Source organism: Symphodus melops (genome assembly GCF_947650265.1).
Source record: "Symphodus melops genome assembly, chromosome: 12".
In the NCBI taxonomy this organism is placed as follows: Eukaryota; Metazoa; Chordata; class Actinopteri; order Labriformes; family Labridae; genus Symphodus; species Symphodus melops.
The window spans coordinates 22,643,081-22,659,526 of record NC_136702.1 but is presented as its reverse complement, the minus strand read 5'-3'; the positions used below and the strand labels follow the sequence as shown (position 1 = coordinate 22,659,526).

Below are 16,446 nucleotides of genomic sequence, written 5' to 3'. Positions count from 1 at the left end.
TAAATATACAGCAGGTTAACACCCCCGCTGTAAATCCTTGCTGCAAAAGGCCATCCTCCAAAAAAACAGAAACAAGTTTGACCTGAAACAAAAAACATAATCTTCAAGCAGAACAAGGAAAAAAACACTCACCTTGATTTATTAAAGCAAATCAAAAATACATTTTAAAGTGTATTTGCCAAACCCGAGCATGTCGTATACAACGAATATATATCAGCCCTTATTTCTGATAATGAAGGAAAATGTACTGACATGCATTACCTGCTGGTGCCAGGCGAGGCTGTGTGTGAAAATACATCTTCAAAACGGCTCAAACAACAAGATCATTGGTCATAATAGAAATCAAACACTTCAGATTGATTTTGTCACCATGTAGAATGAGTTTAAAAAGTATTTAATATTCTGACAGTCGTGTTGAAAGATGCCGTCATGCCACAAAAAATCTGCATCTTTGCTAAACGTTGTAATGAAAATAAATTTGGAATTCTTAAAAGAAGAAATGAACATTGTTCCAGTAAGTTTATCTTGGACATGACTGAAGAACATGTGAAGCTAACTTTTGCACAAACACGTCCAGAAGCTTCTCAACTTTTAATCAACACAGATGAAAACTCTTTTTTGTTTTGCATGATGCTGTCACTTATATGTGTTCCCCAAATATGAATAGTTTAAACATGTATATGAAAACATGATTGTTGTGATGTAAAACTGATCATAAAATAATTCCTTTTTTCCATTTCCCGTTTCTAATTTGTGCAGTTAAACAAAATTAGGATTTTTATAAAAACAGTTCGATCCTCTTTCTTCAACTATTTCAGAATATGAGGAATAGAACTGGCAAATAAATATTTTATTGTATTCCACTTCCATATCCTGATTTCCTTCCTCTTAACCTTCTTCTTCCTCCTCGTTCTCATAATCCACAGAACATGGCGTTCTTTGGAAACCCACCTCGAGCCACCTGGAGTCAGCTCTCGGAGGTTCTCAGCTGGCAGTTCTCCACCTTCGCCGGCCGAGGCCTCAACAAGGAGCAGCTCAGCATGCTGGGAGAGAAGCTGCTCGGTATGTTTTCACCTTCAGTCTTTTCTCAGTGAGAAAGGAGAAGTACATCATCCTACATGGGAAAAATCACTTCATAGATTTTCAGGCTTGTTGTGATGACTGGATGTCCAGTGTGATCCGGCTGCATACATTTCTTAGGTTTGGGAGATTTTGACTTTGCGACATGAATTATTTTGTACATGCAACATGTATTATTGGTCCTCTCCAGCATGTTTTTATTTTGCAGCATGTTTTTGTACGTACTTGGACTTTGTGTCCTGAAATTTCGGCTTTTCTGCAGTTTGTGCGACATTAGATATTGTGTGAGTAGTTGAACGTGTTGCAAAATAGATGACGCTTTTATCGCAATACGAGCAATTATGGGCATTAAATCAGAACATTATTTTATGTATACAAGCAACATTTTCTCACTCAGCATGTGTACAGTTGACCTGTTGAATGGAGGCCTGTGCTGTCAAACAATGTCGATGCAGTCAGCTGGTTTCAGCTGCCTTCAGATTCATCCGTGACAGTGACAGTGCAGTGGTGACAAAAATCACTGACAGAAAGATATTGCGATGCTAGTTTTGTTCTGTATTGTTCAGCTCTAGTAGATGTCGTGGTGTCACGGGCTTTAAAATGCTCATGAAATGTAGGCACGAGTCAGAGGAGCTTTCTTCAGCTGTATCTTTTTATTACTTTTTGTATTTGTTTATAGGTCAGCATGCCTCCTGCAGTGACTATCAAGTGTCCTGGTCAAAGTTCTGTAAAGTAAGTCCTCGATAACACAGAAATACTGCACACTACACACACACACACACACACACACACACACACTACCATTTTGAATCAGGTTAAAAGCCTGTGGTTCGTGTTAATAGAACAATCCATCTCATCTTCAATATGTTACTGCCATCTAGTGGCCAATGAGAAAACATTATTTCCATGCATGTACTCAACATGTCTTTAGTGCCATTTCTGTGTCATGACGTACTTCATCCCTTCTCACAGGAGAATATTCTTGGAAAGCCGTTCAGTTTCTGGTTGTGGTTGGACTCCATCCTGGAGCTCATCAAGAAGCACCTGCTGCCAGTCTGGAACGAGAAGTAAGCTGCTGCTTCACCTGTTTCACACCTGTCGTCACTGATTGGGTCCTGATCCTGAAAAACGTTTCAGGGTGAGCTGTCTGTGTGTAAACACAAACACTCAGACTTGATCCTGAGTTTTCTCCTGCCGGCCCCCGAGTGTTTGTTTCTGCAGAAATTCTGCGGGAGCTTTTGTGAGAACGCTGCAGGATATTATCAGGAGCATTCACCTGGAGGGAGTGGGAGTGGGTGGTGTTAGCTTAGCATAAAGACAGGACGGTGGAAATGGACACTACAAACTTGGCTTGTTCAAAGGCGCTAAAATGATCCAACCAAATCCTTGATCTGATCTGTCTTGTTTGTTTTTTGTTGATGTCACTGTGAGGTTGCACGGCACAAAGTCAAAGTACGTGAAAGTAGAGTTTAGTGTAGGACACCACCCTGTGGTTTCTTTTGGTAACTACACTCAGGAAAAAGACGTGCTGGATATATTTTCCTCATGTCTTAATTATGAGACTGCTTGACCTTTATTCTTTTTAAAAGAACATTTTGATTCATAAAGCGTTTTTACTTATTTGGTTAACTTGCAAGGAGAAATGTTTTTATATTATTTATTTTTTAAATTTAGCTTGAATCCCATGAAACTGGGAAAATGTTGTTTTATTCTCACAGGATGTGACACGATCACAACATTTCAAACCTGCAGAACAAGTGTGCACAGTAGATAGATAAAAGATGAGCAACCCAACTTAGCCGTGAACTTGGTTCTAGATGAATACGCAGCATTAAATGTTTTTTTCTTTGCCCCACTATCACCACCGTGCAGCTACATCATGGGCTTTGTGAGTAAAGAGATGGAGCGCACTTTGCTGAAGGACAAAGAGCAAGGCACATTCCTCCTTCGCTTCAGTGAGAGCCACCTCGGAGGAATCACTTTCACCTGGGTGGAGCACAACGAAAACGGTCAGCTTTCTATGAAGTCATCTCGTACTCGGAGTGACAGCCTGTTACATACTTTATATGAAATATAAATTCATAGCTTTCCCTCAGTGTATTCTCACTTCACAGTCAGTATTTAATCTTTCATTTAATCTTCTTATTTCAGACTTGCGGTCTTTCCTCGATCTTATACTTTGCTTTTTTTTCCCATCAGGAGACGTGAGGTTAAACTCTGTAGAGCCGTACACTAAAAGCCGCCTCAGCGCCATCCCTTTCGCCGACATCATACGAGACTACAAAGTGATCTCAGACGGGGTGGTGCCGGAGAACCCGCTCAAGTTCCTCTACCCAAACATCCCCAAAGACGAAGCCTTCGGACGTCTTTACAACAGTCCGTCGAGTAAAGGTAGGAGCGCAGAAACATGTCTTCTATGTATTTTAAATCATTCTTTTTGAGCTGCCCAGATTGTAGATTGTTGGCTGACATTTCTTGTGTCTGTGTTTTAAATTACAGTCCATCCATACTTAGCGTCTTTCCTCATCCCCATCTCTGAATTACGGTAAGTTCATCTGTGGACCATGAGACGCCGCTGCACAGCCTCAGCTGTTTAACAGGCTTTTTTAGGGTCAACTTTGTGAGATAGATTTTAAAATCAGCCTTTAACAACGACTTTAAGACGTCACATCACAACAATGAACTGTCGCACAAGTATCAGCTCCGATGATAAAATACCTGAGCCCAAAAGAAGTCGTCATACAACTTTCCCCAAAACGGTTTATTAATGTCTGTGAAGAAGAAGAATAAAATGTAAAAGCTTTGAGACAATGTAAGGTTGTTTTTTTGTAACATAATCAACAAAAGTACAAATAATTCATGCAGCTTTTACGTTTTTGGGCGGCTTTGGCTCGGTTGGTAGTCGGTCGTCTCTCAATTGAAAAGTTGGGTTCAATCCCCAGCTCCCGATGTGTCCTTGAAGACACTTAACCCCAAATTGCTCCTGCTGTTTTTTCTGCTGCCTATGAATGAGATGAGTTACTTCAGACAGACTCTTTACACAGGTGTGACGTGTGGTGTGAAAGTGCTTTGAGAAGTCCGAAGACTAAAAAAACCAAAACACAACCTACATCTGTGCAGGACGATATCAGCAAAGAGATCAGAGGTCACATCACTATCGCTGAAAGATGCTTCTAAATGAAGACGTTTTGTTTCTCTTTCTTTGATTACCCAGCTCGAATGTGAGCACCACGTCCCCCTCCTGTCAGTCTCCTGAACCACCGATGACTCCCGGAGAGTTCGACATGTTGAGCGAGCAGCTTTGCTTCAGTATGGACACAGTGAGTCACATTTCACAAACAATGTTCTTTACTTGGTCTTGTTTTTAGTAAATCTAAAGAAAATGTTTCTACCAGAACGTCTTGTGTTTGAATGTTCTCAAAGCTTCATGTGAAATATGAATTCATGCAACACATGATCCGTCACACGATGGACACAATCTATTCTGCATCAAAACACAAACTGGAAACGGTTCTCTGAAGAGTGGAGTCACCACACGAAGCCACTCTGTTGTGTTATAAAAAGCCTTTATTAGTTCATGGCTGCAGGTAAAGTTACACGTGTGGCAGACCAGCTCGTTCAGCTTATCGGAGCCTTCATGAGGGGTTCAAAGGTCGTGGAAGTACGTCACATATACTGATCCAAAATATCTAAACAATAGTGTGCAACAAGCTATCCCTTGTAAATGAGAAAACACAAACATACTATATAAAGAGGCACAAACATCTTACACATATAAATATTCATTCACACAGAGGAAATCATTGTTTTCATCTTGTTTGATCCCGATGAGTCCTCAACGTTTCCTGCTGCTTATCTTGTTTTTGTGTTTCAGATGAGTCCGCCATATTCAGAATAACTCCTGATGACACAAACAACCATTCCCCCCCCCCCCCCCCCCCCCCCCCCCCCCCTCCACCACCACCAAGATCAAGAGTTTTTATATTTTTATAAAGTGTTTGAAGAGTTTTTGGGACCACTTGTTTTTGAAATTGTAAGATTTAAAATGTGGATTGTTTTTTTTTTTATATATCTAATCTGTTATTTGCCTTACTTCCTCCAGATGTTTTCTCTTGTTTCAGATGTACTTTAATACATACCTTTTTTTATTTGTATTTTTATGTTGTTTTTTCTTTGACTGTGTCTTTTTGATTTGTCCTGCTAAGCACTCTGATTATGTTTCTTTTGAAGTGCTGTATAAATAAATTGTTTGTTATCATTATAAGTATTATTTACAACCTATCATTTTCACATGTATTTACATGACAGTGTATTTAGTATTTGTGTGCTTATTTTTGTTAATCAGTTACAAATTCATAGTGATAACATTTTATTTGGATTCAGTCTGTGTAACGCTCACACCACATCATCAATCATTCATGGCAAGCTCTTCTGCCCCCTAGTGGTCATAAGGAGGCATGACTATGTCAACAAAAGTTTTTAATGTTTTGAATGGGCAGGAAATGGAGCACTTGACTTGATTGCTTTGAACTTGACAGAGTTCAAGAGTTTCCCGAGATCTGACTGAATCCCAGAGAGTGAAGGGTGTGAGTCATAGTCATAAAGGTGTGTTTGATTGTGTCTGTAAAAACATTCAGCCATGTCCGAAATATGATCTGCAGTCAGAAACAATAACAACAATATATATTTGATTGTTAGTCCCAAAGCACATTTTAAACATGTTTTCTTAATGAAGCATCACTGGATTAATCACAGTTTATTTATTTATCATGTCTGAGAGTTTATTTGCATGCAGCAGAGTTTAAATTAATTTAGCAGGGAGTGGGAAAGGTTACTAATACACACCTACATTCAACAATGACAAACAAATATATAATAGACGGTGATATAATAAAGATACACGAAATGAACAAAAGCAATATTCACAAAATATAAAAAATGTTTAATAAGGCCTAAAATCACAACATGTATAAAACATGAAAGTATTGATAAATGGAAATAAAATGAAAAAAGAAGTAGGATACATTTTAATATGACTACTAAAAATCTATGTAATTATTTAAGAGAATGAAATATTGACAATGATATTGTAAATAAAAAATAAAAAAGTATCATTACACACTTTACACTGTTTCTATTCTAAATGTTATTGTTTTGTACATTCAAATAACTCGTTTTTTTTCCACACTATTCTATTTTACTGTATGTTACTAAATTGAAAGTTTATTGTTATTATAGTCTATTTACATTTCACTGTTTGAGTATGTGACAAATACAAATCATGAATCTTAAATGAATTATAAAGTAACCTACCTGATAAAAGCCGGACTGAGTAGACAGGTTGACGGTTTTTATTTTTATCAGGTTATTTTGCCAACAAGTTTGAGACGACTAAAAACTCTGCTAAAAACCGTTAAACAACCCGGAAGTGACTCACTGTGATAAAAAGCAGCAACTCATAACTCTTATATATGTTTGTTTTATTTTGAAAGCGGAAGTAGAATATCGAAATCGTCAGCTTGACGAATTTAGACGCTCATTTCCCGAGAATCGGATCTCTGGTTAAAGGGGGCTGGCCGAGGATAATAAAACAGCCCTCCTCCTTTCAGCCGCTGTCAGACAGTGAACAGACAGCTCAGTTCAATACTTCTCTATTTATTCACACTTGACTTTAATCAACACATCCAAAGTCCACCGAAAGGTAAGCTCATTCACTTCCTGCTGTTTTACAGTCTGTGTTTACACTAACCCGAACCCACAAACTGACTTTATTTATTTATTTATCGATCTATTATAAATTGTCAGTCTGTGGTTTATGCATCTGAAGCAGGCCTAACCATGTAAGACGTCTCTTGTAGACTTTATTTAATTCAACCTGTTCCTTCTATATTTACACATTAATACTCGACTTCCTCTGCGTGTCTTCACATGTGTCCTTTTAACTGGACATCAGACTTAAGGCTGAGACAAATATTTAACTGGCTTTAATTTTAGGTGAACTTTTCCTTTTGGCAGTGTTGGAGGGAAATGCACTTGTACTTGTACACGTTAGGTGATATAAAGTCTGTACTGATTGGGGTTTTGCAGTAGTCTGGTTATTGAGAGGCGGATGTTCCCATGTGCGCAATGAAACATAAGTGCGCGATGCGTAATGTACCTGCTTTTGTTGTTGCCCTGCACTCAGGGGCGTCGCCTTGCAGGAATTCCGGTCCCCATGAACATACATGTGATTGATCCTGACCTCCAGCAACACTCAGACTGTCTGAATGTCACCAAAGAGAAAAAGCACACTGTATTCATTATTCTCTGAATTCAGATTAAATAATGTTAGGGTGTTTTGCAGGGCCCCTGTCACTCATGGCGTGGACAGTAACCCTGCCTGCTCTGTTTATACCCAGTAAGAAGGTTTCAGGACTTGAACTTTGTTGTACCTGCAGATGGCTCAGTGGGGGGAGCTGCTGAAGCTGGACTCGGCTCTTCAGGGTCAGGTGAAACAAGTTTACGAGGGGAAAATCCATCTGGAGATCCGCCAAAATCTCTGCCAGCTAATCGAGAGCCAGGACTGGTAAGAAGAGTTTATCGTGTGTGTTGTTGGTGGATGTTCACACGGATGAGGACGTCCCACCATGAGGGAGGTTCAGCTCTGTTTTATAAAGTCCATCATCTGTTCCTCTGTGTCAGGGACTCGGCTGCTGTGGATCACCAGAAAGCGTACGCTTGTTTTCAAGCGCTCCTGGTGGGTCTGGATGAACAGTGGAGCCGCTCTATCCAGGAGAGCAACATCTTAGGGGGGCCCAACTTTTCAGGGATGAAAGACTACTTGATGGTAGGAGACACGCACGTTGGACATTTCCTTTAGACAGATCTTTGCTTCGTCTTTTATCCACACACGATTATTACAGCCTCTTACAGCCTGATATGTATTCCCTTTTTTTCTTTCCTTAGAAACACTTTGGGAATCAACCACTGACCTTGGCTGTCATCCTTTCTCATTGCCTCAAAGAGGAAAAGAAAATCCTGGCGTCAGCCTGTGAAGCAGAGGTGAGCAGCACAGACCTCAGAAACGTTTTATTATCCGGAAAACGACACGAACGTTCACAGGATGACTTTTAACATCTGTCTGGGGACTACAGATGAAAAATAACCCTTTTGCTAATTCTGGCGCATTTACAGAAATGTTATTAATGTGCACTGTCCCTGTTTTCAATTAAACGTATTATTATTATTATTATAAGATGCTGAATATTTATTTTAACAGTCACCATGCAGGTAACTATGACAACATTGATAGATACTTCATTATTCTGGAGGGAAATTCAAAGCATCCAGTAACAGCTCACAGAAACATGTTGTTACATCTAACGACACCCGCTGTCCCCTCTCCCTTATTTTTATGTTCACCCGAACAAAGATTAAAAAAAAAAAAAAACCTACATAGATGAATATTGACCGGACATTTATCTCTGACTCGTTTGTGCAGATATTTGCCAGTTAAAATAGGCGGTATGAAATGCCGGTGGTGGACGGGGTTCAAGTCCGACCTGAGGCTCCTTTCCTCAGTGATCTTCCCCACTCTCCTTCCACTGTCCTGTCTCGACATGATTAAAAATGCTGTGACGCGTTCACCACAGAACTCTTACTGACTGCAGAAGAGACGCACAGTGTTTTATAAATGTTGTCGTTGTATTTGTTGTTTCTCCGCAGCATCCTACCATGGAGCAAAACTGGAGAATGTTGGAGCACAAAATCAACGAACTCCAGAAGCAGATCTCGGTAAACTCACACGATTGTTCCCGTCTTATTTTGATTCCAAAGCAGATTTTATGGTTTAAAAAAAGAGAAATGCATCTCTTATGCAGGGGGTAAAAAAGGAGATCAAGTCACTGGAGGGCCTGTATGAAAAGCTGGGCTTCATTCAGAAGAACTGGCAGAGCCGAGGTAAAGAAGGAGACGCTCAGAAATGTGATTTATGATTATTTAACTTGTTACTGAAACCCTTTTAATCGTGTGACTCTTTAATGTGTTTATTCTTTTTTATTGCCTTGTAAATGTTTGTTTGTATAGTGTGTTATGCACTTAGTGCAAAACAAATTCCCCTATGGGGCAATAAAGATTTCATCATTCATTCATTATTACTCATTATGTGTTTCTCTTGTTATTGCCAGTGGAGGAGCACTCTGGATTGCCTACGTCCAAGGCTGCTGTGGAAAAGGAGTGTTGTCAACAGACGCTCATCATCACTGAAACAAAGCAGGTGCTGTAAACGTGTGTGTGTGTGTGTGTGTGTGTGTGTGTGTGTGTGTGTGTGTGTGTGTGTGTGTGTAAAATCACTGCAGTCAGCTCGTCCCAGGGTTGGAGGTGTAATATGTAGAAGTTATAGAGTGAAATATCTTGTTGGACCTTCTTGATAAAAACGTTTTTTGACTCACAGCTGGTGCTGCAGCAGATATGGAACATTTTAAACGAGGCGTCACAGAACATAGCGACCCTGATCGATGTGGAGCTGACTGAATGGAAGCGCAGGCAGCAGAAGGCCTGCATTGGAAGTCCTGTTGACACGTCTCTGGACCATCTGGAGAAGATGTAAGATCTTACCTTTGCTTTTTTTTTTTTTTTTACATTTAAACGACTGCTGATCCTCGTGTGTTCATTGTTGTGTTGTATGCACAGGTTCACGGCTGTGGCAGAAGTGCTGCTGCAGATACCCAAACAGCTGCAGAAACTGCAAGACCTGATTGGGAAATACAACAGCACAGATTCAACCTCCAACCTCACTGGTCAAATGGCAGAAATCGAGAGCTTTGCTTTGTCTTTGCTCAAAAAACTCCTTTCAAAGTGAGACGTGCTATCTGTGCTGTTATGCTAGTTATACTGATAGACGATGTTATACACTTACCATGCGTCTCCTTGGTCTTACTTTGCAGCGCTCTGGTGGTTGAGCAGCAGCCTGTGATGACGAGTTTACCACACCGACCCATGATAATAAAGACCGGGGTGCGCTTTTCAGTGTCAGTGAGGTAACGCTGCACTTCTTGGTCTTATTTTCTGTATTTCTCACAGGGTTTCTCATGATAACAGATTTTTATCTGACTTTTTAGTTGAGAAGACAAATTAAAAAAGGTGATATTAAAAACAGTGAGAGGAAGACATTAAAACAGTGTGAAAGAAAACACACACTAGGGGGCGCTGGTGTCCCGGTGGCATGAACAGAGGCTGTATTTTTTTCAGCATGATGTTTCTCTCTCTCTCTCTCCCCCTCTTTCTCTCTCTCCCTCTCTCTTTCTCTCTCTCTCTCTCTCTCTCTCTCTCTCTCTCTCTCTCTCTCTCTCTCTCTCTCTCTCTCCCCCTCTTTCTCTCTCTCTCTCTCTCTCTCTCCCCCTCTTTCTCTCTCTCCCTCTCTCTTTCTCTCTCTCTCTTCTCTCTCTCTCTCTCTCTCTCTCTCTCTCTGTCTCTCTCCCAGGTTTCTGACTCTATCCACTGTCCTGTCTCTAAAATAAAGGCAAAAAAGTCCCAAAATAAACCTTAAAACTAATAATAACAATATTTAACAATAAATAAAACAACAGTCTTTATCACTGCAAAACAGGAAAAAGCAGCAAAGTGTTGAATATTTTGTGCCATGAACTTCTATTTTTGTTGCTGAAATATCGAAACCTGTTTTAATATAGTTTGATTTCTACAAGTGTCCTATTGATGTTTTAATGACAATCCTAGTGCGATGTACGGTACACACAGGGATATGTTGATACAGCATAGTTTACAGTGGAGTTTTTTTTGTTTTTTTTCTTTTCTTAGGTTTTTAGCAAACCTCACAGAGTTCATCCAGAAATGCTCCCTTAAAGTCACACCTTCATTCGACAAGTAAGCCGAAGAAAACATGGGACTGAGCGTGTGGTGATTTACACTATTAGAGATGTCTGATCTGTTTTCTTTTTCTATAAAGGGATGTTGAAGAAGTCAAGACGCTAAAAGGGTAGGTGAAGTGAACAAATATAATACATGTGTAAACTGATGAGTGATGTTGATGTTGCCCTCGGACCTTCGTGGACTCTGATATACTAATAGTGTGAAGTGGTTTTAGGTTCCGTCAGTTTGACTTTGACAGCAGTGACTACAAGTCCATGGACGTGTACACAGCTGGAGGAGGGTTGGAGGCAGAGTTTGGGCACATGGTAAGAAACTCAACAAACAGCTTAATGTGCGAGCTGGAGAAGAACCTTAACCTTCATATACAAACTTAACATCTACTGTTGATCTGCAGCTTCAGCCATCTAATTATCTGACCTGGCTGTAATATCATCTTTTTCCATTCGCCATCTTTAAAATGAAACTGTATCTCAAAGACGACGACATACGAAAGACAATGAACTGACAAGAAACTGAGGCAAACACAGAGACTAAATAGACAAGGGGTAATCAGACACAGGTGATACTAACGAGACAGGTGAGGAACATCAGGATAATCACAAAGGCGGGAAACACAAGGAACAAAGAACACAAGACCAGAACACTGAGGACAAGTACAAAGTAAAACCCAACACTGACACCACCACCAAAACCAGATCTACAAAATAAAACAGGAAACACTAAAGACTAGACTTAAAACACAAGACAGGAAATAAACTAACAGGTAACATAGGAGGACACAAGGAAAGACACTGAAGACTGAAGTAAACCACACTAGGAATCATACATACACAGAACTCGAGGGAAATAATGAAAACTAAAACAAGATTAAATGCAGAAACAAAACCAAACCATGACAGCGTTCACTGTTTGGCTTGTGTGGAATAAAGCAGACATCTTTCCTGCAGACTGGTGTGATTAGAGTCTGCAGTCTGGGAGTACAGCTGCATCTCATAGCATGAGCATGCTCACCTGTCGCTGTGCAGGACTGGCCAATCAGGATCAAGTCGTGTATGAACCTGTTCTATAAGGAGCACAGCTTTGTGTTTATTAACATTTCACTATTATTTCACTCTAAGAAATTAACAGGTGCTTATATTAATTGTTGCGTAAACATTTACATATATAATGAATGTAACACTTGTTTATGTTTTCTCAGACACTCAAAGAAAAAAAAGGGAAGAGTAAAGTATCAGAGGTAAGATGAGACATTCAGTATGTATACATATATGTATATATACTGTATATTGGTTGCAACATATGCTAACATGCTAAATTTGTATAACTTTGGTTTATAGATGTATATATATGTTTTTTTTCCTTCATAATCGTCTTATTTGTTGTATTTCCAGACCAAAGCGGTGGATCGCCCAGCAGGCAAAAGGAGAAGAAACCCGAGTGAAGAGGAGCAGCTTCATCTGACCGTCTTTGAAGAGCTCCACATCATCACGTTCGTGTTGGCGTTCAAGCACGCTGGCCTGGAGTGCGACATCGAGGTGAGACAAGTTGCTGCTCTGATCAATCGGAGGCAGTTCAAGTGTTTCGTTTTCCTCCTGTAAAGATGAACCTGTGTTTCTCCAGACCAGCTCCCTGCCTCTGGTTGTCATCTCCAGTACCAATCAGGTACCGGCTGCCTGGGCCTCGGTGATGTGGTACAACATGCTGTCCAACGGAGAACAAAGGGTGAGCCCACAACTCTGGATTTGTTCTGTTTCAGGATCAGACACCGTCGAATAGATCGACCTCCTGGTACACTTTTAGCTCTCTCACAGTGACCACACAAGTCTGCAGGTACATTAGAGCTGAGTCACAGCAGAACAACTTGTGTGAAATGTGTGTGTGTGTGTGTGTGTGTTTGTTCTGTAGGACCTGTCGCTGTTTCGCACACCTCCCTCACTCACCTGGGAGCAGCTGTCTCAGGTGCTGAGCTGGCAGTTTGTGACCGCCGGAAAGCGGGGGCTCAATGAAGACCAGCTCTCCACGCTGAGAGACAAGTTTGTTGGTGAGTGTTCGACCACTCCTTCACTCTGATGTTATTTAAACACCTCTTGTTATGCAGGCCGATGTAAAAAGATCAGAGGAAGAAGAAAACATTCTCCACATTCATTTGAGGAAGTTCATGTTGAAGGAAAAGCTCCCCAATAAAAAGCCTGAGGAGTACAGACAGTGTTTGTGTTTTTAGCTTTGATATCAAACCTTCCTCTCATCTGTCTACTATCGATACCTGGCTCTTCTTGGCTAGAGCCAATCCCAGCTGTCATTTAGCGAGAGGCGGGCCCTGGACTGTTCTCCAGCCAATCACAGGGCTGACATACAGACACAGACAAGCAGCCACACTCACATTCACACCTTAGAGTCACTGATTAACCTAATGAACAGAGGCAGCTGGAGAACCCGGAGAGAACCCACACATGCACGGGGAGAACATGCAGACCACCCTGAAGCCCCTTGACACTCGATATAAAGCTTATATTTAAAATCTCCACTCTGTATCTTGTCACATTTATGACATATTTAAGGAGTTTGTGGTTTCTTCGCAGACAATCCTGATGGTCTTGTTCACTGGAAAGACTTCTCAAAGGTGAGCACTGAGGGCTCAATCTGCAGGACACTAAAAGTGTTTGTGTTCTTTGTGACTAACCCCCACCTCTGTACATGCTGACTGTTTCTGCCAGTGTGATAAGAACGAGTCCAGTTCCTGGTTTTGGATCGATGGGATTCTGGATTTGATCAAAAAATGTGATTACCTGGCAGATATTTGGCAGGATGGGTAAGACGCAATAAAAAAGGGAATGCAAAGTTACTGTATGGCATTTTGTATAACACCATAATCTACAGCTGCAGCCAGTGAAACGAAACAACCAAATTATTATGACAGAAGTCTCTGAAGTAACTTCTGCTCCGTTTTTGGGCTGTCAGGTCCATCATGGGGTTCGTGACCAGAATCAGAACGGAGGAGCTGCTGAAGGAAAAGCCCACCGGCACATTTCTGCTTCGCTTTAGTGAGAGCAACAAAGACGGCGCCATCACCTTCAGCTGGGTGGAGCACTCTAATGGTGGTATGTTTCTGTACAAATATGTGCGTCTGGAAAAACCAGTTAAAAAGTTTTATGAGATTAATTGCCTCCCTGATGCTTCTGTTTGCTCACGTGTTTTCTTTCTCTCTCTGCACAGGGACCCGAGTGCATCCAGTCGAGCCGTACACAAAGCAGGAGCTGTCAGTCAACTCTCTGCCTCACATCATGTACAACTACAGCCTGAAAGCCCACAAGAACACCAACAGGAACCCTCTGCTCTACCTGTATCCAAACATCCACAAGGACACTGCCTTCAGAAGCTACTACAGCGGCTCAGGTATCGGCTCGCTCTCGACTTTTCCTCTGAGATCAAAATTGACCTGAAAACAGTGAATGAACAAGAACTGATATAAATAGTAAGATGTGTCTTTTTCTGACCTGGCTGTCCAGAGGTATGGATTCTTTTAGAAGTTCAGTCATTTAAGAAAACCCTCTATATATACTCTAGAAAACATCTTGTCTCCGGTCGACTCTGGATAAGCTAATATCTGCTGATATTATCGGTCGGGCTCGAGCTGAGTGGACAGATTTTTCAATATGCTCACAATAAACTCACCCAGATAAACAATACTTCCACCACAGTAATCGACCTGCACAAACCAAATCTACAGGAATGAAACATCGAGGCCATCACACGTATCGCACATGGACGTTAACCACCTAATCAATCGCTGTTTCTCACTCCTACCCTCTGCTAGGAGGTACCGTAGTATTAGATGCAATGAAGCAGAAGCCTAATCCCCTCAGCCATCCAAATAATACATGAAGCAACGCCTCACAGATGAATGTATGTAACTATATGTCTCCCATGTACATCCCAACCACGATGTCTGATCTCTTCTCCAATGTGTACCATGAAAATCTACGGAAAGGGGACAACTAACCCTAACCCTAAGTTATCAAAGCTCCTCATCTGTCATTGGTCACCATATTATCTCCAGCAGAATACGACTGTATCCGTGGTGGTAGCTGAGATGTTCAATGAATTTAAGAATTGAAGAGGATTCTTAACTAACCATGATTCACATATTTTAACAGCTAATCTTTCCATTTAAAACACGGCTGAAGTCAATGTGGCGTATTTAGTAACATGCGTTTCCTATTTAAAATGAGCATGCATTAACCTCTATATCACCTCTTTCTTTTTTTTACAAGCAAAAACATTAGCGCCTAAAAGCAACAATCATGGATACGTGCCCAAAAACTTCATTCCTGTTTCAGAGTAAGTAAGACATCACAGCCGAGTGTTCCCCGTTGTTTTAACTTTACTGAGAACAGTTGTTTGTTTTTCTACTGTTCAAAAAATAAAGGAAATTGTTGCTTTAATGGATATGTTGGTTTTTTTACAGCGACCCGACACCACCTCCATCTCCCACTCGAGAGCTGGAAATGATGGAGACGGACTCCCACCAGGACACTTGTGTGGGTTTGACATTTTAAAGCAACTGTAAATATCCTGCATCCCTTTAAAACAAACATTATTTCAGACCCATTCATAGAAACATAACAGAGTAATTTCACCATTACAGTAATTCTTTGTTTTTAAAGACGCACACATTAAATGTCCATGAGAATGATTTCCCTCTGCAGTCAGATCACTGAAGCTTTTTGTTTCCTTGTAGATGGAGCGTCACAATGTGATACAGGAACTCTTCCCTGATTTACTCTGATCCCCCCAACCCCCCCATGCTGGAGCCGGCACGCCATCGCTCCAGTACACGTCTGTGGATCCTCAAAGCTTTGTCTGATTCTGAGACATTAAATCCAACTCAGCACATTTTCAGACAGTTTTCAACATTTTTTGGATCAGGCGTCATTATAAAGACAAAAAAACAAAGATAATGATGTGCTATGCTGCCAATTTTTCAAGAGCTTTGAAACTATTGCGTGTATTAAAAAAGTACTTTAACTGCTTTTTGTTTATAACAGTTGCACAAATGTGTCATATAAATGTAAAGATAAAGACGATTTGTGAGACGGTGCTACAGATATATGTTTTTATTGGCTGTTGATCATTGATGAAAAATCTCTGTGCGACCTGAAGACCCTGCTTCATTTGTTTGTAGTAAGAGAAACAACACGTGTTTAGATTTGTAGGGAAATATAAGTGTTTGTGTTTTAATAAAGCACTTTACATTTTTAAAATCTCAAAGTGCTACAGAGTTTAGAAGAGTTTTGCAGAAGCCTGATCTGCCTTTCAGGAACAACAAATCCTGCTGCTGTTGTTTAAAATGAAATGCAGTGCTGGACTTAAGAAATGTGTTTACCATTGTTCAGTAAAGTGTGAGTGAGTGTAAATGTGTGTATAAAATTGTCTAATTGAAAAAACAGCTGAACATCGAGTGAAGCAGATTACATTCACAGTTTCAGTGTCATAAAGAAT

At 40.6% G+C, this 16,446-nt stretch overlaps 2 protein-coding genes across 3 annotated transcripts in view; both read left to right on the top strand.

The window, feature by feature from the left end:
* The window catches only part of stat4 (signal transducer and activator of transcription 4), a 17,096-nt gene extending 10,890 nt beyond the window's left edge, over positions 1-6,206 (top strand). For both annotated transcript variants that reach the window (XM_079357416.1, XM_079357415.1), the window contains exons 17-24: positions 927-1,062; positions 1,760-1,812; positions 2,053-2,147; positions 2,953-3,089; positions 3,280-3,471; positions 3,580-3,625; positions 4,295-4,400; positions 4,955-6,206. In XM_079357416.1, the coding sequence (XP_079213542.1) occupies positions 927-1,062; positions 1,760-1,812; positions 2,053-2,147; positions 2,953-3,089; positions 3,280-3,471; positions 3,580-3,625; positions 4,295-4,400; positions 4,955-4,978 (789 nt within the window). In that variant the 3' untranslated portion in view covers positions 4,979-6,206. The remainder of the gene's footprint in view (positions 1-926; positions 1,063-1,759; positions 1,813-2,052; positions 2,148-2,952; positions 3,090-3,279; positions 3,472-3,579; positions 3,626-4,294; positions 4,401-4,954) is intronic.
* A 379-nt stretch (positions 6,207-6,585) lies between these two features.
* stat1b (signal transducer and activator of transcription 1b) lies at positions 6,586-16,123 on the top strand. The gene is made up of 24 exons (XM_079357319.1): positions 6,586-6,781; positions 7,518-7,645; positions 7,762-7,906; positions 8,026-8,121; positions 8,785-8,853; positions 8,940-9,018; positions 9,246-9,334; positions 9,512-9,663; positions 9,751-9,915; positions 10,005-10,097; positions 10,876-10,941; positions 11,024-11,053; positions 11,162-11,252; positions 12,146-12,184; positions 12,339-12,482; positions 12,568-12,669; positions 12,853-12,988; positions 13,527-13,567; positions 13,662-13,756; positions 13,906-14,045; positions 14,161-14,340; positions 15,219-15,285; positions 15,413-15,485; positions 15,686-16,123. Exons 2-24 carry the CDS (start codon positions 7,518-7,520, stop codon positions 15,731-15,733), a joined length of 2,268 nt encoding a protein of 755 aa, XP_079213445.1. The 5' UTR covers positions 6,586-6,781; the 3' UTR covers positions 15,734-16,123.
* The last annotated feature ends 323 nt before the right edge of the window (positions 16,124-16,446 follow it).

Excerpts from the sequence above, each read along its gene's own strand:
- stat1b (XM_079357319.1), top strand. The coding sequence starts at position 7,518 with ATGGCTCAGTGGGGGGAGCTGCTGAAGCTGGACTCGGCTCTTCAGGGT. Across the intron at positions 10,098-10,875 it reads CGCTTTTCAGTGTCAGTGAG|GTTTTTAGCAAACCTCACAG; the intron begins GTAACGCTGCAC and ends TTCTTTTCTTAG. Across the intron at positions 13,568-13,661 it reads ACTGGAAAGACTTCTCAAAG|TGTGATAAGAACGAGTCCAG; the intron begins GTGAGCACTGAG and ends TGTTTCTGCCAG.